The sequence below is a fragment of the Mobula birostris genome, chromosome 4 (assembly GCF_030028105.1).
Source record: "Mobula birostris isolate sMobBir1 chromosome 4, sMobBir1.hap1, whole genome shotgun sequence".
NCBI lineage: Eukaryota > Metazoa > Chordata > Chondrichthyes > Myliobatiformes > Myliobatidae > Mobula > Mobula birostris.
The window spans coordinates 14,165,083-14,187,494 of record NC_092373.1 but is presented as its reverse complement, the minus strand read 5'-3'; the positions used below and the strand labels follow the sequence as shown (position 1 = coordinate 14,187,494).

Here is a 22,412-nt window from a genome sequence, read left to right as displayed (position 1 = left end):
GAAGGAGTCAGGATAAGAATGTGGTGGGGGAGGGCAAGGAGTTCATCTTTTAACTTGTGTGAGGTCCATTCAGGATTCTGATGACAGTGGGATAGAAGCTGTCATTGAACCTGATGTACAGTGATCTCGAGCTTTTGTGTTTTGTGCACAATGGGAGGGGGCAGAAGATGCGCTAACTGGACTGGGAAGGGTCTTTGATTATCACAAAGTGCTGGACGAACTCAGCAAGTCGAGCAGCATTTATGGAGGGGAATAAACAAGACAACGTTTTAGGCTGAGCTTTGATTAAACTGACTGCTTTACCAAGGCAGTGGGAAGTGTAAAGAGAGCCTATGGAGGAGAGGCTGGTTACTGTAATGTAATTCTGTATTGCAATTCATTCTCTGGTATCCTATTCTCTTGTCCCCGTCTACCCGTGGGTTAGTTTACAGTGACCAGTTTAATCTGTCAGTGTGCGCCTCTGGGATGTGGGGAGAGACCAGAGTGCCAGGGGAAACGTTGCGGTTCTGGGGAAGAGCGTGCAGACCGCACCGGAGGTCAGGGTCGAAACTGGCACAGTGAGGCAGTAGCTCTTCATATTGTATCATTGTAGTTGCCTCCTGGTGGCTAGGTTTGGATCTCACAATTGTGATTAGACTAAAACCACCAGACAGAGCAGCAGAATCAGACCATTCGGCCTATCGTGTCTGCTCCATTCTTCCATCATGGTTGATTTATTAACCCTCTCAACCCCATTCTTTTGACCTTTCCCTGTAAAATTAGATGCCCTTACTAATCAAGGGCCAGTCAATCTCCACCTTAAATAGACCCAATGATTTGGCCTCCATAGCTGTTGGAGGCAGGGATTTCCACAGATTCACCACCCTCTGGTTTAAGAAATTTATTCTCATCTCTGTTCCAAATGGATATCCCTCTATTTTGAGGCTGTGCTCTCTGGTCCTAAACTCTCCCACTATAGAAAACATACTCTCCACATCCACTTTTAACTAGTCCTGTCAATATTCAAACAAGAGAATATCTGCAGATGCTGGGAATCCGAGCAACACACACAAAATGCTGGAGGAACTCAGTAGGCCAGGCAGCATCTAGGAAAAGAGTACAGTGGATGTTTCAGGCTGAAACCCTTTGGCAGGCCTTTCAATGTTCGATAGATTTCAATCAGACCCCAACTCATTCTTCTAAGCTCCAGTAAGTACAGGCACAGAGCCATCAAATGCTCCTCATACATTAACCCTTTTGTTCCTGTGATCATTCTGGTGAACATCCTCTGGACCCTGTCCAGTGCCAGCGCATCCTTCCTTGGATAAGGAGCCCAGAACTGCTCACAGTACTCGAGTGAGGTCTGCCCAATCCCTTATATACTCTCAGCATTACATCTTTCCTTTTAATCCTGCTGTATACTGCTGCAGAAGAACGGTGGTGTGCTGATCTAGGAAAGAGGAGACTTGAAAACTTCTCTCTCGTATTTTTGTTCAGTGTTGACATGCTATGAATAGAAGTGCCCACATTTCCATTTGGTTTACTGTGCTGTGTGACCTATTGACTGCAAACACAAATCTGCTTGGACATAATTAATGTTTCTCTGAAGGATATCCGCCCCATGGAGCCAGATTTCTTCTGGAGGATAGTCGGGTCAAGAGGAATGATCCAGGAATATAGAACATTCGGAAGTATACACTAGGCCAATTAGTTGCTGAAGGATGATAAGGCAGGTTAATATTTCTGCTGGATCTTGTGTATCCTTTGAAAGGACTGCAGGCAAAATGTTAACTTGCCAGATCTCCTGATGGCTACTTGGATGGTCATTCTTGTAAGTGGGGCTACTAGTGATTGGAAACACAAGAGACAGCAGATGCTGGAATCTGGATGTAGAACAAATACAGATTGCTGAAGGGGCACCTTGGTAGCATGGTGGATTGCCCAATGCTGTTACGGCTCGGGGCGTCGGAGTTCGGAGTTCAATTCTGGAGCTGTCTGTACTAATTTTGTACATTCTCACCATAAATGTGTGGATTTCCTCCGGGTGATCTGGTTTCTTCCAACAGTCCAAAGATATACCCATTAGTAGGGTAACACACATCAAAGTTGCGGGTGAATGCAGCAGGCCAGGCAGCATCTCTAGGAAGAGGTACAGTCGATGTTTCGGGCCGAGACCCTTCATCAAGATTAACTGAAGGAAGAGCTAGTAAGAGATTTGGGAGGGGGAGGGAGAGATCCAAAATGATAGGAGAAGACAGGAGGGGGAGGGATGGAGCCAAGAGCTGGACAGGTGATAGGCAAAAGGGATATGAGAGGATCATGGGACAGGAGGCCCAGGGAGAAGGAAAAGGGGGAGGGGGGAAACCCCAGAGGATGGGCAAGGGGTATAGTCAGAAGGACAGAGGGAGAAAAAAGAGAGAGAAAAAAAGAATGTGTGTATCAAAATAAATAACGGATGGGGCTATACATATATTCTTTCTCTCTCTCTCCTTTTCCTCCCCCTCCTGTCTTCTCCGATCATTTTGGATCTCCCCCTCCCCCTCCCACTTTCAAATCTCTTACTAGCTCTTCCTTCAGTTAGTCCTGACGAAGGGTCGCGGCCCGAAACGTCGACTGTACCTCTTCCTAGAGATGCTGCCTGGCCTGCTGCGTTCGCCAGCAACTTTGATGTGTGTTGCTTGAATTTCCAGCACCTGCAGAATTCCTCGTGTTTGCCCATTAGTAGGGTAATTGATCATTGTGAATTGTCATGTGATTAGATGACTTTTAAATAGGTGAGTTTCTGTGTGCTGCTGCTAGTTGGGCTGGAAGGGCCTGTTCCCTGTTGTATCTTTAAATAAAATAAACTTTCTCTGTATTCTTTCAGGCTTTTTCATTTCTTTTCTGAGATCTGTGCTGCATCACTAAATAGAAATAAATAAATAAAATTAACTCAGCAGGTCAAACAGCATCCCTGGAGGCAAAGGGATGTTCAAGGTTTCTGATAGTGTCCCAATTGCGGGGTCTTGACCTAAAACCTTCACCGTTTCTGTCCCACCCACAGCCTCTGCTTGACCTGCAGAGTTCCACCATAACTTTGTTCTTTTTTTCTCTCTGCACTTTTTATTGGCCTTCCCCAGTTATGTTTCTAAGGTGATGCTTTTTGGTGGGCACGTGGCCAAGTGGTTAAGACATTGGACTAGCGACCTGAAGGTCGTCAGTTCGAGCCCCAGCCGAGGGAACGTGTTGTGTCCTTGAGCAAGGCACTTAATCACACATTGCTCTGCGACGACACTGGTGCCAAGCTGTATGGGTCCTAATGCCCGTCCCTTGGACAACATTGGTGTCGTGGAGAGGGGAGACTTGCAGCATGGGCAACTGCTGGTCTTCCATACAACCTTGCCCAGGCCTGCGCCCTGGAGAGCGAAGACTTTCCAGGTGCAGATCCATGGTCTCGCAAGACTAACGGATGCTTTTTTTTAATAAATTGCTACGTGTTAGACTGCCTAGATTCCAGTTCAGGGAACAAGTGTTCAAAGTACATTGATTGCCAAAGTACATGCTGTATGTGTTACCATGTACTACCTTGAGATACAGTGTCTTGCATGATTTTTAGCTGAGAAAAAAATCAGTAGAATTTATATTAAAAAAAACCATAGACAAGCAAAGGCTGACAAATACCAACATGCAAAAGAAGACAAACTGTTAACATGAGTTGAAAGTGAGTCTGCAGGTTGTGGAATGAGTTTGGAGTAGTGGTGGATGAGATTATCGCAGTGGTTCAGTAGCATGATGCTTGTAGGGTAATAACTGTTCCTGACCCTGATGGTGTTGGACCTGATTGCAGTAGTGAGAAGAGACGATGACCGGGAGGCTGGGGGTCCTTGATGGTGGATGCTGCTTCCTTTTGGCATCGCTCTGTGTAAGTGTGCTCATCTGTAGGGAGGGCATTGCCTGTGATGGACTGGACTGGGATGTTCTCCTAACTGCGTATGATGGGTTAATTCTCTTCCCTGGCAGATCGGTGAACAAGGCTGACCTTTAATGGTTGTGGTGATCGAGTTGAGGTTCAGCTTACTGTCATTCAACTGTACACACGTATACACCGCTAGGCGAAACCTCGTTCCTCTGGCATCAAGGTGTAAAACACGGTACACATTGCGCATACAAGCAAATAAAAAAAATTAATACAGTACCATAAACAGACAAAGATTATTCTGCAGATGTCCAAAGTGCCTATACAACATATAGTTAAATATACAATGTGTTATTGCTACTGAATACTGTGCACTGGGTGGTAGCAGGTTCTTCAGAAGTCTCATAGCCTGGGGGGAAGAAGCTCTTACCTAGCCTAACAGTCCTTGTTCTCACACCGCTGTAGCTTCTACCTGACGGCGGTAGGAGTCAAAGAGTTTTGAGCTGGATGGAAGGGGTCCTTAACAATGCTGAGGCCTCTGTGAATGCGGCCTCTGTGAATGCAGTGCTTCTGTTATGTGTCCTGGGGGGTAGGGCGTGGAAAGAGACCCTGATGATTCTCTCACCAGTCCTCATAATCCATTGCAGGGTCTTGCGGTCAGATATCTTGCATTTCCCACAGCCGACAGTGATACCGCTGGTCAGGTCTCTGTTGATGGTCCTCCAGTAGAATGGGGTTGGGTCTCAACCTGAAGCGCTGACTGTCTATTTCCCTCCATAGATGCTGCCTGACCTGCTGATTTCTTCTGTTCAGTGTTGGTCTAGATTTCAGCATTTCCAGATTGATTTATTTAGGTATCGATGTACGTACTGTAGATACGGCGTGGAATAGGCCCTTTTAGTGCAATGAGATACACTGCCTAGCAACCGATCTATTTAACACTAGCCTGATCACTGGATAACTTACCATGATCGATTAACCTACGAACCAGTACGTGTTTGATCTGTGGGAGGAATCTGGAGCACTCGGAGGAAACCCACATAATCCTGCTCTGGGCCGGCTGGTGACGCAATGACATTGGCGCCGGTCCCGGAAGCGGTGGTTCCTGGCTTCAAAACTAGTCAGGTCTGCTCCTGAGTACGCTTTTCATCTGTGCCGGCTTGAGTGTCGAGATCGCAACTCGACCTCGTAAAATAAAGGGAAAATACTGCGAAAATGTCTGTGTGAGGAGTGGCATGCCACACAGTCTCTCTCTCGCTACGCGCCTTGTATAAGCCATGAAAAAGACATCATCACGGATGGATGCACAGACACACAGGCGCACTCACACGCACGCAGGCACATGCCAGAAAAAAAGTATCAGAGTCAGGTTTATTATCACCGGCATGTGTCGTGAAATTTGTTAACTTATCAGCAACAGTTCAATGCAATACATAATATAGAAGAAAAAAAATAAGTAAATCAATTAAACATATATTGAATAAATTAAAAATTGTGCAAAAAAAAACAAATAATATATACTAAAAATGTGAGGTAGTGTCCAAGGGTTCGATGTCCATTTAGGAATCGGATGGCAGAGGGGAAGAAGCTGTTCCTGAATCGCTGAGTGAGTGCCTTCAGGCTTCTGTACCTCCTACCTGATGGTAACAGTGAGAAAAGGCTCCTGGGTGCTGGAGGTCCTTAATAATGGACACTGCCTTTCTGAGACACCACTCCTTGAAGATGTCCTGGGTACTTTGTAGGCTAGTACCCAAGATGGAGCTGACTAGATTTCTAGATTTACAACCCTCTGTAGCTTCTTTCGGTCCTGTGCAGTGCCCCTCCCCCCCCCCCATACCAGACAGTGATGCAGTCTGCCAGAATGCTCTCTACGGTACAACTATAGAAGTTTTTGAGTGTATTTTGTTGACATGCCAAATCTCTTCAAACTCCTAATGAAATATAGCCACTGCCTTGCCTTCCTTATAACTGCATCAATAGGTTGGGACCAGGTTAGATCCTCAGAGATCTTGATACCCAAGAACTTGAAGCTGCTCACTCTCTCCACTTTTGATCCCTCTATGAGGATTGGTATGTTCTTCTTCATCTTACCCTTCCTGAAGTCCTCAATCAGCTCTTGCGTCTTACTGACATTGAGTGCCAGGTTGTTGCTGCGACACCGCTCCACTAGTTGCCATATCTCACTCCTGTATGTCCTCTCGTCACCGCCTGAGATTCTAGCAAAAATGATTGTATCATCAACAAATTTATAGATGGTATTTGAGCTATGCCTAGCCACACAGTCGTGGGTATATAGAGAGTAGAGCAGTGGGCTAAACACACACCCCTGAGGTGCACCAGTGTTGATCGTCAGCGAGGGGGAGATGTTATCACCAATCTGCTCAGATTGTGGTCTTCCAGTTAGGAAGTCTTCGGATCCAATTGCAGAGGGAGGTACAGAGGCCCAGTCGATGAATAGCATCCTGTCATAGGTCACGGGGAGAATGTACAAACTCCTTACAGAGGACGCCGGGATTGAATTCAATGCCCATAGCTGTAAGGGTGTTGCACTAACTACTACACCACCGTAGCGCTCTTGTTTCTCTGTTTGGTGGCTGTCTCATAACTTTTTAAGTCAGCCTGCTGGCAGTTGGCATGTGGTGAGATTTAAGCTTATGACTGAGGGAGAATATTTGAGCTTTTCCTTTAAATGTGCTTTGCTGGAATGCAATCGGCCCCAAACCTCGGAAACGACCTTCACAAAGAGGATAATAGCACAGGTAATCAGAACAGGAGATTCTACAGTTGCTGGAAATCCAGAGCAATACACTTAAAACATTGGAGGAACTCAGCAGGCCGGGAAACATCTATGAAGGGAATAAACAGTCAACGTTTCGGGCCAAGAACCTTCGCCAGAACATGAAGTGTCTCAGCCCAAATCTTTAACTGTTTGTGGCAAAGTTCAATTCAGGAAAGTAGGTTGCATTGGAGGCCTAAGAGAAGAGGGTTTAGGGAGGTAGTTCCAGTGTGTGGTGACACAGTGTGGCAGACAATGAGGGAATAAAGAGGAGGTGGGAACTAGGGAGGGCAGAAAACTGCCAATGCTCTACAACCTGAGACAAGACAGGGAGAAGTAGAAGTGGAAACCAAAGAAATGTTTGATGGCAAGGATAAAAAGTTTATAATTGAGCTGTTGCTCAATCAGGAACACTTGTCTTTTTTTCAGGCAATCTCATGATTGAGATGAACTACTTATGGCTTCTTATTTTAATGTAACTAAGATGCCTAATGTGCTTTGTGGAAGGCAATCAGCCGCAAGCCACAGGCCCAGGTGTTTGATGGCTCTGGGCCTGTACTTGCTGGATTTTAGAAGAAAGAGGAGAGGAGGCATCTCATTGAAACCTAATGAAGGCTGAAAACCCTTGAGGGAGTGGATATGGAGAGGATGTTTCCTATAAGGGGTGAGTCTAGGACCAGAGGGCACAGACTCCGAACAGAAGGATGTTCCTTTAGAATGGAAATGAGGAGGAATTTATTGAACCAGAGGGTGGTGAATCTGTGGAACTCATTACCACCAACAGATGTGGAGGCCAAGTCATTGAAAGCGGAGGTTGATAGGTTTTTGATTAGTAAGGTTATCAAAAGTTACTGGAAGAAGACAGGAGAATGGGGTTGAGAGGGATGATAACTCATTCATGATCAAGTGGCAGAGCAGAACCGATGAGCCAAATGGCCTAGTTCTGTTCCCACATCTTAATAATCCTATAGTGAATCTCTCCGATCCAGGATCTCAAACATGTCTCCTGGAGAACTGGTGGCTGAGGGGTGGCAGTCTCTGAATACAGGTTGTCCCTTTAGAACAGAGATGAGGTGGAATTTCTTTAGCCAGAGAGTGGTGAATCTGTTCTGCCCGTGGTGGTAGTAGATGCAGACTCATTAATGACATTGAAAGCATTTAGACGATAGAAAAATGGAGAGGCACATGGAAGGGAAGGGTTAGATTGATCTTAGAGTAGGTTAAAAGGTTGGCAAAACATAGTGAGCAAAACTACCTGTACTGTGCTGTACTGTTCTATGTTTTGTGCTCAGAAAAATAAGTTTTAAAGAACTTTTTAAAAAATCTTTTTTCTTTGACAGTACCTCATGATCAAGGATGTCTTTCTTCCACTCTGGGAGTGAAAGACTTGGGCAGACATCAAAGAAGAGACATTGGATAAGCCTGGGCTGTGTTCTGTGGAGAAGAGAAGGCTGAGAGGGGACCTTATGAAGTTTCTCAGATCATGAGGGGCACAGATAAGCCGAACAGTTACAGCCTCTTTCCCAGGGTAGAAAAATCAATAACTAGTTTTATGGTGAGATGGGGGGAGGGGCAGGAAATAAAGGTGATCTGAGGGGCAGGTTTTTCACACAAGTGTTGATGGCTTTATGGAATGAGATGTCAGAGGAAATGGTAGAGCTGGGCTCAATTCCATCATTTAACAGACGTTTGGACAGCTGCATGGATAGAAGTGGGGATGTAGGCCAAATGTGAGTAAATAGGATTAGCTCAGATAGTCCACGGCAACAAAGTTGTCTAAGGCCCTGTTTCCATGTTGTATAACACCATGACTCCAGATCTACAGTGGCTAACATGACCAATGTGGGACCTGCAGATCCTAATGCAATTGGGTACTCGATAGGGGCATCGTGTTTATGCGGTGGTGTACTTCTCAAAGCCGAAGTTGAGTTTATTGTCCAATGCACAAATGCAATGAAAAACATACTTGCTGCAGCATCATAGGCCCATGCGTTAGAGGCACTGTCAAGAAAAATACATTAAACATCATGCAAGGAAGATCACAACTTAATACATCAAAATGGTCATGGTTTTACTGAACTGTAGTGATTAGGGTTTTGCCAATTGGTTCAAGGACTGAATGGTTGAAGGGAAGTAGCTGTTCTTGAATCTGGTTGTTCAAGAACATCTTCAGGCTTCTGTACCTCCTGCCCAGTGATAGCTGCTGGGCTTGTGTGTGTGTGTGTCTTCCTGATGCATGACCTCAGGTTCTCAAAGCCATTTGGAATGGTATAGCACTATTTAGGGAAGTTTTGAGTCATGAATAAATGGGAATGGTTCTTAGTTTCAAAAATAACATCCCTGGAATGTGCCCTCCATTCTCCTGGTAATCCCATACTGGGGTGGCACTCAGTGATTGTTTTGAGCATCTACCCATTGAAGCCTTGATATTGGGAGAGAGCTCAGGAAACATCCTCTCCACATCCGCTCTTTCTGGGCCACCATGACCCCTTTGAGGTTGCTCCAACCAGTAGGAAGTTCAAGATTGAACTTGGCCAACACTCCACTTTCTTGTCTGATCCCCAAAACTCTCAACTACCCTGAAGTCCAAGCAAACTCGTCTTGAAAATATTTGGTGACTCCATCAAATGGGCAGAATTAGGCTATTTGGCCCATCAAGTCTGCTCCACAATTTCTTTATGACTGATTTCATTATGCCTCTCAACCCCATTCTCCTACCCTCTTCCCCGTAATCGTTCATGCTCTTACTGATCACAAACCTATGTACGTTGTTTGAGCTTGAAGAGATTTACTATTTTTTCTGTCGTTGCACAGGGCATCTTTCCCGGTCTGGACGAGACTCAGGGACCCTCTCTGCTGCCTGCAATGAGTGATGGTTAATGGGGCCTCCTGAGCTCAACTGTCGCTGATGCTTAACCTCGATGGTCAGAATGGATCAGGAGAGTGAAGTTGACTTGTCCAATCTCGCCATAACTCCGCTCTGGCGGAGGAGAAAGTCAACTCCCAAGTCGCCCGTCACCGGCTCTTTTAATCATCGGACTAAGACGAGGCCTTCTTCCTTGCAAGCCGATGGCGTCACAGTGACGGACTTCCCGCTCCACAGTGGTGTGCCCACTGTCCACACCAGTAATGGGAATATGGTAACATCTCCCAATGGCCGGCCCTTGCCGCAGATGCAGACCTCCACCCACTCACTTCCTGTGCCCGAAAAGAACCGCCCCATCCTGAGCACTAACAGTGCCGTCTCGTTGAAGAATGGCACCCAGCAGATCATCCCCAAAGACCTGGCGTCGGGAGTCAAAGTCAAGAACCACAGCCTGAATGGCCACAGCCGGCAGTTCAGTGCCAGAAACCGGAGAGTGCAGAGTATGCTGGAGACGCCCAGTGCTCCTCTGGTGCCCAAACTGGACTTGGACGGAGACACTGACCCCGAGCCGGACAGTCCTGGACAGTTGTGTCGTGGCCTGAGGTCCACGTCATACAGAAGGGCAGTGGTTAGCGGCATTCATTTCGACAGCGCATCGAACATGAAGGCGAACAACCAGAGGTCCCAACTCAGCCTCAAGACCGTGGTCGAGGACAAGGAGAAATTCTCCTCATGGGGCAAAGTGAAGGTAATTCTTGTTTGAGACAATGAATTAATAATACATTTTTTTTTTGTTTTAATGGTCAATAATGGGTTGTGAAAATCTGGAAATCTTTCATTTGCCTTCATTTAGTGAAGTGTAAAGTTGTGTAAATACAGTATTTAGTGTATATACAAGTTATATATGGAACATGGAACAGCACAGTACAGGCCTTTCAGCCCACAGTGTTGTGCTGACCCTTTAACCTATGCTAAGATCAATTCCCTCCATTTTTCTTTCATCCTTCTGGTTACCCAAGAGTCCCTAATGTATCTGCATCTACCACCACCTCTGGCTGGGCATTGCAGGAACATACCACACTTAGTGCAAGGAAAAAGCTAACTCTAACCTCCCCTATATAATTACCTCCAATTGCCTTAAAATTATGCCTTGTTGCATTTGCGATTTCTGCCATGTAACAAAAATCTTTGGCTGTCCATTCTATCTATGTCTCTTTGAACCTTGTCCCTAATGTTTTTGCCTCTACCTCTACCACTACCTCAGCAGCTTCCGAAAAGATTGTTCAGGATCAGAATTAGTCTTATTATCCCTGACGTTATCTAGAGAAATTTGTTGTTTGGCGGCTGCCGTGCAGTGAAAGAGGTAACCATTTCTATAAGTTAAAATAAAAAATAAATAGAGCAAAGGAGGAATAGAAACATAGAAAATAGGTGCAGGAGTAGGCCATTCGGCCCTTTGAGCCTGCACTGCCATTCAGTATGATCATGGCTGATCATCCAACTCAGAACCCTGTACCAGCCTTCCCTCCATACCCCCTGATCCCTTTAGCCACAAGGGCCATATCTAACTCCCTCTTAAATATAGCCAATGAACTGGCCTCAACTGTTTCCTGTGGCAGAGAATTCCACAGATTCACCACTCTGTGTGTGAAGAAGTTTTTCCTCATCTCTGTCCTAAAAGGCTTCCCCTTTATCCTCAAACTGTGACCCCTCATTCTAGACTTCCCCAACATCGGGAACAATCTTCCTGCATCTAGCCTGTCCAATCCCTTTAGGATTTTATACGTTTCAATAAGATCCCCCCTCTATCTTCTAAATTCCAACGAGTATAAGCCTAGTCGATCCAGTCTTTCATCATATGAAAGTCCTGCCATCCCAGGAATCAATCTGGTGAATCTTCTTTGTACTCCCTCTATGGCAAGGATGTCTTTCCTCAGATTAGGGGACCAAAACTGCACACAATACTCCAGGTGTGGTCTCATCAAGGCCTTGTACAACTTCAGTAGTACCTCTGGATCTCTTTATCGCTAATTGCTGACGGGACATCAACTGTCTCGACTTCACCGCACCTTGTCCCCATTCCAACCTCACTCCTTCCGAACGCTCTGCTCTCCACTCCCTCCGCACTAATCCTAACCTTATTATTAAACCCGCCAATAAGGGGGGTGCTGTTGTAGTCTGGCATACTGACCTCTACCTTGCCGAGGCACAGCGACAACTCGCGGATACCTCCTCTTATTTACCCCTCGATCGTGACCCCACTAAGGAGCACCAGGCCATTGTCTCCCACACCATCACCGACTTTATCCGCTCAGGGGATCTCCCATCCACTGCTACCAACCTTATAGTTCCCACACCCCGCACTTCCCATTTCTACCTCCTACCCAAGATCCACAAACCTGCCTGTCCTGGCCGCCCTATTGTCTCAGCTTGCTCCTGCCCCACCGAACTCATCTCTGCATACCTCGACACTGTTTTATCACCCCTTGTTCAATCCCTTCCGACCTATGTTCGTGACACTTCTCACGCTCTTAAACTTTTCGATGATTTTAAGTTCCCTGGCCCCCAGTGCTTTATTTTCACCATGGATGTCCAGTCCTTATATACTTCCATCCCCCATCAGGAAGGTCTTAAAGCTCTACGCTTCTTTTTGGATTCCAGACCTAATCAGTTCCCCTCTACCACCACTCTGCTCCTTCTAGCGGAATTAGTCCTTATCTTAATAATTTCTCCTTCGGCTCCTCCCACTTCCTCCAAACTAAAGGTGTAGCTATGGGCACCCGTATGGGTCCTAGCTATGCCTGCCTTTTTGTTGGGTTTGTGGAACAATCTATGTTCCGTGCCCATTCTGGTATCTGTCCCCCACTTTTCCTTCGCGACATCGATGACTGCATTGGCGCTGCTTCCTGCACGCATGCAGAACTCGTTGACTTTATTAACTTTGCCTCCAACTTTCACCCTGCCCTCAAGTTTACCTGGTCCATTTCCGACACCTCCCTCCCCTTTCTAGATCTTTCTGTCTCTGCCTCTGGAGACAGCTTATCCACTGATGTCTACTACAAGCCTACTGACTCTCACAGCTATCTGGACTATTTCTCTTCTCACCCTGTCTCTTGCAAAAACGCCATCCCCTTCTCGCAATTCCTCCGTCTCCGCCGCATCTGCTCTCAGGATGAGGCTTTTCATTCTAGGACGAGGGAGATGTCTTCCTTTTTTAAAGAAAGGGGCTTCCCTTCCTCCACTATCAACTCTGCTCTTAAACGCATCTCCCCCATTTCACGTACATCTGCTCTCACTCCATCCTCTCGCCACCCCACTAGGAATAGGGTTCCCCTGGTCCTCACCTACCACCCCACCAGCCTCCGGGTCCAACATATTATTCTCTGTAACTTCCGCCACCTCCAACGGGATCCCACCAATAAGCACATCTTTCCCTCCCCCCCCCCCTCTGCATTCCGCAGGGATCACTCCCTACGCAACTCCCTTGTCCATTCGTCCCCACCATCCCTCCCCACTGATCTCCCTCCTGGCACTTATCCTTGTAAGCGGAACAAGTGCTACACATGCCCTTACACTTCCTCCCTCACCACCATTCAGGGCCCCAAACAGTCCTTCCAAGTGAGGCAACACTTCACCTGTGAGTCGACTGGGGTGATATACTGTGTCCGGAGCTCCTGATGTGGCCTTTTATATATTGGCGAGACTCGACGCAGACTGGGAGACCGCTTTGCTGAACATCTGCACTCTGTCCGCCAGAGAAAGCAGGATCTCCCAGTGGCCACACAGTTTAATTCCACATCCCATTCCCATTCTGACATGTCCATCCACGGCCTCCTCTACTGTAAAGATGAAGCCACACTCAGGTTGGAGGAACAACACCTTATATTCCGTCTGGGTAGCCTCCAACCTGATGGCATGAACATCGACTTCTCTAACTTCCGCTAAGGCCCCACCTCCCCCTCGTATCCCATCTGTTACTCATTTTTATGCACACATTCTTTCTCTCACTCTCCTTTTTCTCCCTCTGTCCCTCTGAGTATACCTCTTGCCCATCCTCTGGGTCCCCCTCCCTTGTCTTTCTTCCCGGACCTCCTGTCCCATGATCCTCTCGTATCCCCTTTTGCCAATCACCTGTCCAGCTCTTGGCTCCATCCCTCCCCCTCCTGTCTTCTCCTATCATTTTGGATCTCCCCCTCCCCCTCCAACTTTCAAATCCCTTACTCACTCTTCCTTCAGTTAGTCCTGACGAAGGGTCTCGGCCTGAAACGTCGACTGCACCTCTTCCTACAGATGCTGCCTGGTCTGCTGCGTTCACCAGCAACTTTGATGTGTGTTGTCAGTAGTACCTCCCTGCTCGTAAGGTAGTGATCATGGATTCATGGGCCATTCAGAAATCTGCTGGCAGAGGGGAAGAATCTATTCCTAACGTACTGAGTGTGTGTCTTCAGGCTCCTGTAACATCGTCCCAGATGGTAGTCATGAAAAGGGAGCAGGCCCCCGATGGGAAGGGTCCTTCATGATGGACGTTGCCTTCTTCAGACACTGTGATTTGAAGATGTCCCCAGTGGTGAGAGGGGATGTGGTTATACCCCTGATGGAGTTGGAGTGGGTACACTGCCCTCTGGAGCCTCTTTTAATCCTGTGTATTGGTGCCATTCAACGGAAAATTTCAGTCAGGAGACAGTCAATTGAAAATCTGACTGCAGGCAATAGGATTTTGCCTGTGGAAAGTTACATAAACAAAGAGATGAACACAAGAGGCTGAGGCTGGAATGGTGAGAAAAAGACTGGCTGCTGGAAGAACTCTGCAGGTCAGGCAGCATCTGTGGAGGGAAAGGGGTAGTGGACATTTTGGGCTGAGACCCTCCATCTGTACTAGGTGAAGGGTATCCACCTGAAACACAGGTTGTCCATTCCCTTCCATAAGATGCTGCCTGATCTGAGTTCCTCCAGCATTTTGTGTTCATTGGATGCATTATTCTTAGACTTTTGTCTCCAATGCCCATCATCTCCAGCAATTTTTTTTTATTCTCCACATGACTCCATCCCTCAATGGCCCTCACCACATGAAAAGACAGCCCATCATTAGATTTTATTTATTTATTAATCACATGTACGTTGAAACATGCTGTAAAATCAATAATGTTAACAACCAACACAATCTGATGATGTGCTAGAGACAGTCCGCAAGTCTTGCCACACATGCTGGTGCCAATGTAGCGTACCCAAAATAGACAATAGTTGCAGGAGTAGGCCATTCGGCCCTTCGAGCCAGCACCACCATTCACTGTGATCATGGCTGATCATCCACAATCAGTAGCCAGCTCCTGCCTTATCCCCATAACCTTTGATTCCGCTATCTTTAAGAGCTCTACCCATCTCTTTCTTGAAAGCATCCAGAGACTTGGTCTCCACAGCCTTCTGGGGCAGAGCATTCCACATATCCACCACTCTCTGGGTGAAAAAGTTTTTCCTCAACTCCGTTCTAAATGGCCTACCCCTTATTCTTAAACTGTGGCCTCTGGTTCTGGACTCACCCATCAGCGGGAACATGCTTCCTGCCTCCAGCATGTCCAATCCCTTAATAATCTTGTATGTTTCAATCAGATCCCCTCTCAGCCTTCTAAATTCCGGTGTATGTTCAGCAGAACCAGCTGCAGCCAACAGACACCATGCAACAATAGCTAAACCAGGGTTCCCAACCTTTTTTGTGCCACTATCATTAACCGAGGAATCAATGGACACCAGGCAGGGAACCCCTGATCCCGATTTCCACTCCTCCAACAACACATACAAATGGTCCTCCAAGCCCAGGGCAGGCTGCATCCTGGCTGTCGACCTCCAGACCACATCCCCAGACTTACAGACCTAGAGCTTTGACCTTCAAATCTTCATTGCTTTTTTAAAAGCAAAAGGTGTTCTGGGATGCTTTGGAAGGAGGATAACAAAGAAAGGTGAACAAAAGGTTATAGAGATGAGAATTATCTGTTACATGAACATGAGAGCATGTAAGAGTGGTAAGCGTAAAGGAGTTGGGGGCTTACTGTTCTGGTTAACAATGGATGGTGCAATCCGGGTCATATTACGATCGAGGAACGTGTTTGTAGACCGGATATTGAACTTTTTGCTGTTGGACTCCGGCCATATTCCACCGAGATACAACACTGGGCGTCACGGGAGGTTGTTCCTGCCTGTGGCCATCAAACTTTGCAGCTTCTCCCGTGGAGGGTCAGACACCCTGTGCCAATAGGCTGGTCCTGGACTTATTCCCATCAGGCATAGTTTGCATGTTGTTGTTTGATTGTTTGTGTTTTTTGTATTGCTATATTTGTGCTCTATTCTTGGTTGGTGCGGCTATAACGAAACCCAATTTCCCTGGGATCAATAAAGTATATCTATCTATTGAAGATAGTCGAGTGGTGTCGCAGCAACAACCTTGCACTCAAAGTCAGTAAGACCAAATAGCTGATTGTGGACTTCAGAGAGGGTGGGCTGAGAGAACATGAACCAGTCCTCAGAGAGGGATCAGAACTGGAGAGAGTGAGCGATTTCATTTTCCTGGGTGTCAAGATCTCTGAGGATCTAACCTGGTACAACATATCAATGCAGCTATAAAGAAGGCAAGATAACACCAAATTTCATTAGGAGTTTGAGGAGATTTGGTTTGTCACTTAAGACACTCAAACTTCTGTAGATGTACAATGGAGACCATTCTGACAGGATGCATCACTGTCTGGTATGGTGGGGTGGGGGACTACTGTACAGGAACAAAAGAAGCGACAGAAAGTTGTAAACTTAGTCAACTCCAACTTGGGTACTATCCTCCTTAAGGACTCCCCATCGCCCAGGACATGCCCTCTTCTCATTGTTACCATCAGCTAGGAGGTAGAAACTTCAAGGCACACACTCAGCGATTCAGGAACAGCTTCTTCTCCTCTGCCATCTGATTCCTAAATAGACATTGAACCCATGAACACTACCTCACTTTTATTATGTCTGGTTTTGCACTATCTTTATCTAACAAATTAATATATATATACACTTAACAGATTTCATGACATATGCTAGTGATATTCAATCTGATTCTGAAACATAAAGTGAAATGCACCAACGACCAGTACACTTGGGATGCGCTGGTGACTGCCCACAAGTATTGCTGTGTTTCCAGCAACAACATATCATAGCCATAACTGGCTGACCCTAGCCCGTACTTCAGGAGTCCCCAACCTTTTTTGCACCACGGACCGGTTTAATATTGACAATATTCTTGCCGACCGGGGGGAGGGGGTGTTCAAGTAGGGTTAAACTCACCTCAACATGTCTTTTACTTTCTCACTTCCAAATAAGGGACAAAAGTAGCAGTCAAACCCGGGACACTTTACCCCAGGAAAGACTACCATGACCATGAAGCCTTGCGCAGGCACCGTGTGTGTGCATGTGAAGTGCGCATGCGCGTATGTGCCGATTTTCCCCACAAATCGGTTTTGCCTTCATCTTCCTGACTATACTGTACATACATTATTTCTACTTTGTATAGACTGTGTACTTATCATATTCCTGCTTTTACTATATGTTAGTGTTACTTATTTTCGGTTTTATGTGTTATTTGGTATGATTTGGTAGGTTATTTTTTGGGTCTGGGAACGCTCAAAAATTTTTCCCATATAAATTAATGGCAATTGCTTCTTTGCTTCATGCCATTTCGGCATGAAAGGTTTCATAGGAACGCTCCACCTTAGCAGGGAAATACAGGACAAACCAATTTAGCCCAGTATACGGGATGTCCCGGCAAATACGGGACAGTTGGCAACCCTATGTTCAAGTTCAACAGTGCGTGACAGGGAATGAGGAACGGTGCAGCTGACTCATATCGTTTCCTCACGGCCCGGTAGCACATGCTTTGCAGCCCGGTACCAGTCCGTGGCCCGGTGGTTGGGGACCGCTGCTGTACGTCATTAGAATGTGGGGGAAAACCTGAGCAGTCAGAGCAAACCCACGCAGTCATGGGGAGAAACGTGCAAACTATTTACAGTAATCAGCAGGAATTAAACCCAGTCCTAAAGCTGGCACCATAAAATGTTATCTTACCCACAAAAGCTTGGTGTCCATAATTTTAAGGGGTCTCTTGAAGAACTGACAAAGAGAGTGACAGATACTTGGGGGGGAATTCCATGGCTTGGAAGCTAAAGATGTGGACACCAGTGGGAAAGTTCGCAAGTGATCAGTTGGTTGGGATTGAAGCATTTCAGATCACTGAGGATGATTGGGATGGTGAAGATTAGAGATAGAAAGTGGGGAAGAGAGTTTTGGAGGGGGTCACAAAATGAGGGAGAGAACTTTAAATTTGACTGTCGCTGGAGAAAATGTGGGATTACTGAACGTGGCTTCTCCGAGGATTGTCACCTTGTCATAGTGGAGAGGCTTGTGAGTTCCTGAGATCTTGAGATCTGTGTTGGTAAGGTCAAGGGGGAGGTTCCTGACAAAGAGTGATCTGAGCAAGACCTCAACAGTCTGGTAGAAGATGCTGAAACATCACAGTGGCAGTGAAGGTGGAGGAAGGCTATAACTGTGACAGGTCCCCAGTCATCTTACCTCTGGACCCTGACCCCAATCCATGGTGGCTGCCCATTCGCCAGCCTTCCCGAGTTAAACAATGTCACGCACAAGCTTTCACCAATAGGAGAACAACTGCTTAGGAGAACGTCATACTCAATTTGAGTGATCGCACAAATGAATGTAGGGATAGGAAATAAATGAGATATCTCTCTTCCCAACTTTCTCTTTTTGCCATTATTTCCTTGTCTCTGCTCTTATTCATTTCCAAACTCTTAATCTCCCCCCTCACCCCCCCAGCTTCAAGTTAAAATGAGCATCCTGCTTTTATGAGCTGAAGGAACCACATAAACTAGTAATGTTCATTAATGTTCATTAACCACTAGTAATCTGTGGAAGTCTCTGCCGCAGGAAACAGTTGAGGCCAGTTCATTGGCTATATTTAAGAAGGAGTTAGATATGGCCCTTGTGGCTAAAGGGATCAGGGGGTATGGAGGGAAGGCAGGTACAGGGTTCTGAGTTGGATGATCAGCCATGATCATACTGAATGGCGGTGCAGGCTTGAAGGGCCGAATGGCCTACTCCTGCACCTATTTTCTATGTTTCTATGTTCCTGCTCTCCACTCCACCTCTCCTCTGGCACTTTGCCCATTGGAGAGCTTAAAACTGAGCATGCTTGAAACAGGCACTCCGCAAGAGAAAGTTAGTTCCCAGAATCCTTCCTGAGCCATCACCCCCTTTTATTTCCCCTTCATCTTCAATGTGAGAAACCCTGGATTTCGCCACGTTTTCAGCTGTGCCCTTTGCAAAGGGGTATTGCTGGAGGCCGCCTTTTTGCAATCTGAAAGGAAAGAATCTACCCTCTTCAATCCGGACAGAAAGTAGTTAGAAGCAGTGAAGATGCCACGATTAGCAGAACCATGGGTTGAAAAGAGAGAGAGAGCATAAAGGTTGTTACATACAGTACTGTGCAAATGTGTGTTGCTCTGGTCACTTCCTTTATATGGGATTTAAAATTTAATCTGAATCAAGGGTAAAACAAAGGACAAGGGTAAAATTCAGGCTAGTTACTTCTGATTGTACAAGAGAAGCCAAGTTTATCAAGAGATTTGTGTCTGGCTTTGGGACCAACTGAACGTATTTCAGTTTCATCTTCATTTAGTTTTAGGAAAGCATTGTTCATCCATTTGTTAATTGCAGTCAGATAAGAAGTCAGAGAAATCGGTGTTATCACCATCAGGCTCAACGGAGATGTATAATTGTGTGTCACCTGTATAAGCGCTGGAAATCAAGTTTATGTTCTCTAATGATGCCTCCTGAGGGGAGCATGTACAAGGAGATGAGTAGGGGACCAAGACAGCCTCCCTGAGCAACACCAAAATCTACATTGAACCTCGGTCTCCATCAGAGACAAAAAAATATTCTCTCTCAGATATCAACACCATTTAACAACCAAGAGAAAATCTGCAGATGCTGGAAATCCAAGCAACACACAGAAAATGCTGGAGGAACTCAGCAGGCCAGGCCACATCAATGGAAAAGAGTATAGTCGATATTTCAGGCCGAGACCCTTCAGCAGGACTGGAGGGAAAAAAGATGAGGAGTCAGATTTAGAAAGTTAGGGGGGGTGGTGTGGATGGCGGGAAGGGAAAAACACAAGGTAATAGGTGAAACTGGGAGGGGGAAGAGGTGAAGTAAAGAGCTTGGAAGTTGATTGGTGAAAGAGGTACAGGGCTGGAGAAGGGGGAATCTGATGGGAGAGGACAGAGGTCCTGGAATAAAGGAAAGGGGGAGGAGCTCCTGAGCAAGGTGATGAGCAGGTAAGGAGATCAGGTGAGAAAGGGACAGGGGAATGGGGAATAGTGAAGGAGGCTGGTAGGGGGGAGCATTACCGGAAGCTCTAGCAATTGGTGTTCATTCCATCAGGTTGAAACCATTGAAGGGCACTCCCAGAGAGGCCAACACAGTTCTCTAGGTGATCTAGGAGAATGTTATGGTCAATTGTGTTCAGGGCAGCACTCAGATCTAAGAGAACTGGAACTGAGACTCTGTTGGCTTCGTTGCTGAGCCTAAATTCGCCAACAATTTTGGTAAGGGGCAGCTCCATACTGTGACATGCCCTAAAACCTTTGTAAAACTTTTCTAGAATATTGTTGTTCAGATAGTTGTTGAGTTGGTTGAAAATTAACTTCTTAATAATCTTGGCCAGGAAGGGGAAGAATTGATAAATGCCTGAGGTTGGCTTGTACCTCACTATCGAAGTTTGGCTTTTTAGGTAAGGGTTTGACAGCCACAGTTTCGAAGACAGCTGGAAATCTCCAGTATCAGGGGATGTGTTAATAATTTTTCTAACAGAAGAACACTATTAAGAGTTGCTAAAAAGTGTGGTGGGGCAGGGTCAATTCAGCAAGTAGACTGTTTACTCTTTGTCAAAATTTTAGAGTTCTGAATCAGAAACACTTGTAAATTTTGACATGGTTGCATCTTTTTCAGAGGTTGGATATAGAGGTTATCAGTATCTGTAGCTATGCCCTCTATTCTATATAAATATATGCTATATCTTACATAAAATGGAGGGCTGTGGGAGAGGGAAGGGTCAGATTGAGTAGATTGCAAAGTCAGCACAACATGGTGGGCCGAAGGGCCTGTACTGTGCTGTTCTATTCTTATGAAAATAATTTCTTTATCTCTAATTACACTTTACAGATATGGTTAATCCCGGGGTAAAATCCTCCTGTTTTACCAACTTTAATCATAATATAGTAACAGATGTATACCAGTATTTTCAGAAGCTAGATTGCATTGACATCAGGTGGAAATGAATTTCAATGTGTATGTGGTATTGAATGCCATGTGTAACACAAAAACGGATGATCAGTCTTACAGAAGCCATTAAAAAAAGTTTATAAAGTTTTTGTTTTATTTTTGTCTCACTGAGGTACAATAGTACAGATCAAGTCTGTCACTGGATAACATGGGTATAGTACTACTGGGGGCAGGTCTGTCACTGTATAAACTGGGGTACAGTCCCATTGAGGACGGGTCTATCACTGCATATCACTGGGGTACGGTACCGGTGGGGACAGATATGTCACTGTATAACATGGGTACAGAACCAGTGGGGACTGGTCTGTCACTGTGTAACACTGGGGTATAGTACTGGTGAGGATGGGTCTGCAACTATATGACTCCGGGGGCTGTTGTGATTAAATTGAACCACACAGAAGCCATAGCTGGAAAATATAAAAGTCTTATTCACTCAGTAGATGTTCAGGCGAACCCCATGTTGCAAGAATCAGGTATATTATTACTGATGTACATTGTGGAATGTGTTTTGTGGCAGCAGTACATAGAAAGGCATACAAATTTCTGTAAGTTACAGAAGCTAAACTTTGCAAAAGAGGAATAGCACTACATAGAAAACACTGGAGGAACTCAGCAGGTCGGTCAGCATCTGCCGGGGGGAATAAACAGTCAACACTTCAGGCCGAGATCCTTCATCAAGACTGGAAAGGAAGGGGACAGAAACTGGACTTGTAAACACAAGGATAACAATAAATAATTGGCTATAGTTTCATTGGCTATATTCACCTACTTTAACATTTTGAGTATAATTCGGTAACTGAAGGATCACATATTCATAATGGTAGCATATCCCAAATAGCTGAACCGTTTTGAATAACCAATAGGAAAACTGTTCAAAGAGCTTCTAGTATAGACACTCAAATCATACCCATTGGAAATGGTCCAGAGGAAATTCACGAGAATGATTGCAGGAACAAAAGGATTAACATATGAGGAGCGTTTGATGGCTCTGGGTCTGTACTTGTGAGTGTTTAGACAAATGGGAGGAGGGGGGGTCATCTCATTGAAACCTATCGAATGTTGAAATAAAGTAGATATAGAAAGGATATTTCCTATAGTGGCTCAGCCTAGGAACAGAAGGCACACCCTCAGAGTAGAGGGCCGTCTATTTAGAACAGAGACCAGGAACTATTTCTTCAGCCAGAGGGTGGACCTCTTCCTAGAGATACTGCCTGGCCTGCTGTGTTCACCAGCAACTTTGGTGTGTGTTGCTGTGGAATTAATTGTCTCAGACGGTTGCACTGGCCAGGTCATTGAGTATATTTAAGGCAGAGATTGATAGGCTCTGAATCAATCAGGGTGTCAAAGTTTACTGGGAGAAGGCAGGAGAAGGATTTGAGAGGGATAATAAATCAGCCATGATGGAATGGTGGGGCAGATCCCTTTTGTCCAGTGGTAACAGATGATTCCCTTAATATGCAACCAGCCAGAATAGTAAGGAACAGAACAAAACAGAGCGGCCCTGAACTGAGCATTAA

The 22,412-nt window shown here is 45.8% G+C and overlaps 1 protein-coding gene across 2 annotated transcripts in view; it reads left to right on the top strand.

Moving 5' to 3' along the window:
- The window catches only part of LOC140196168 (rho guanine nucleotide exchange factor 26-like), a 231,939-nt gene that overhangs the window by 2,949 nt on the left and 206,578 nt on the right, over positions 1 to 22,412 (top strand). For both annotated transcript variants that reach the window (XM_072254925.1, XM_072254926.1), the window contains exon 2: positions 9,465 to 10,264. In XM_072254925.1, coding sequence (XP_072111026.1) covers positions 9,572 to 10,264 — 693 coding nt within the window. In that variant the 5' untranslated portion in view covers positions 9,465 to 9,571. The remainder of the gene's footprint in view (positions 1 to 9,464; positions 10,265 to 22,412) is intronic.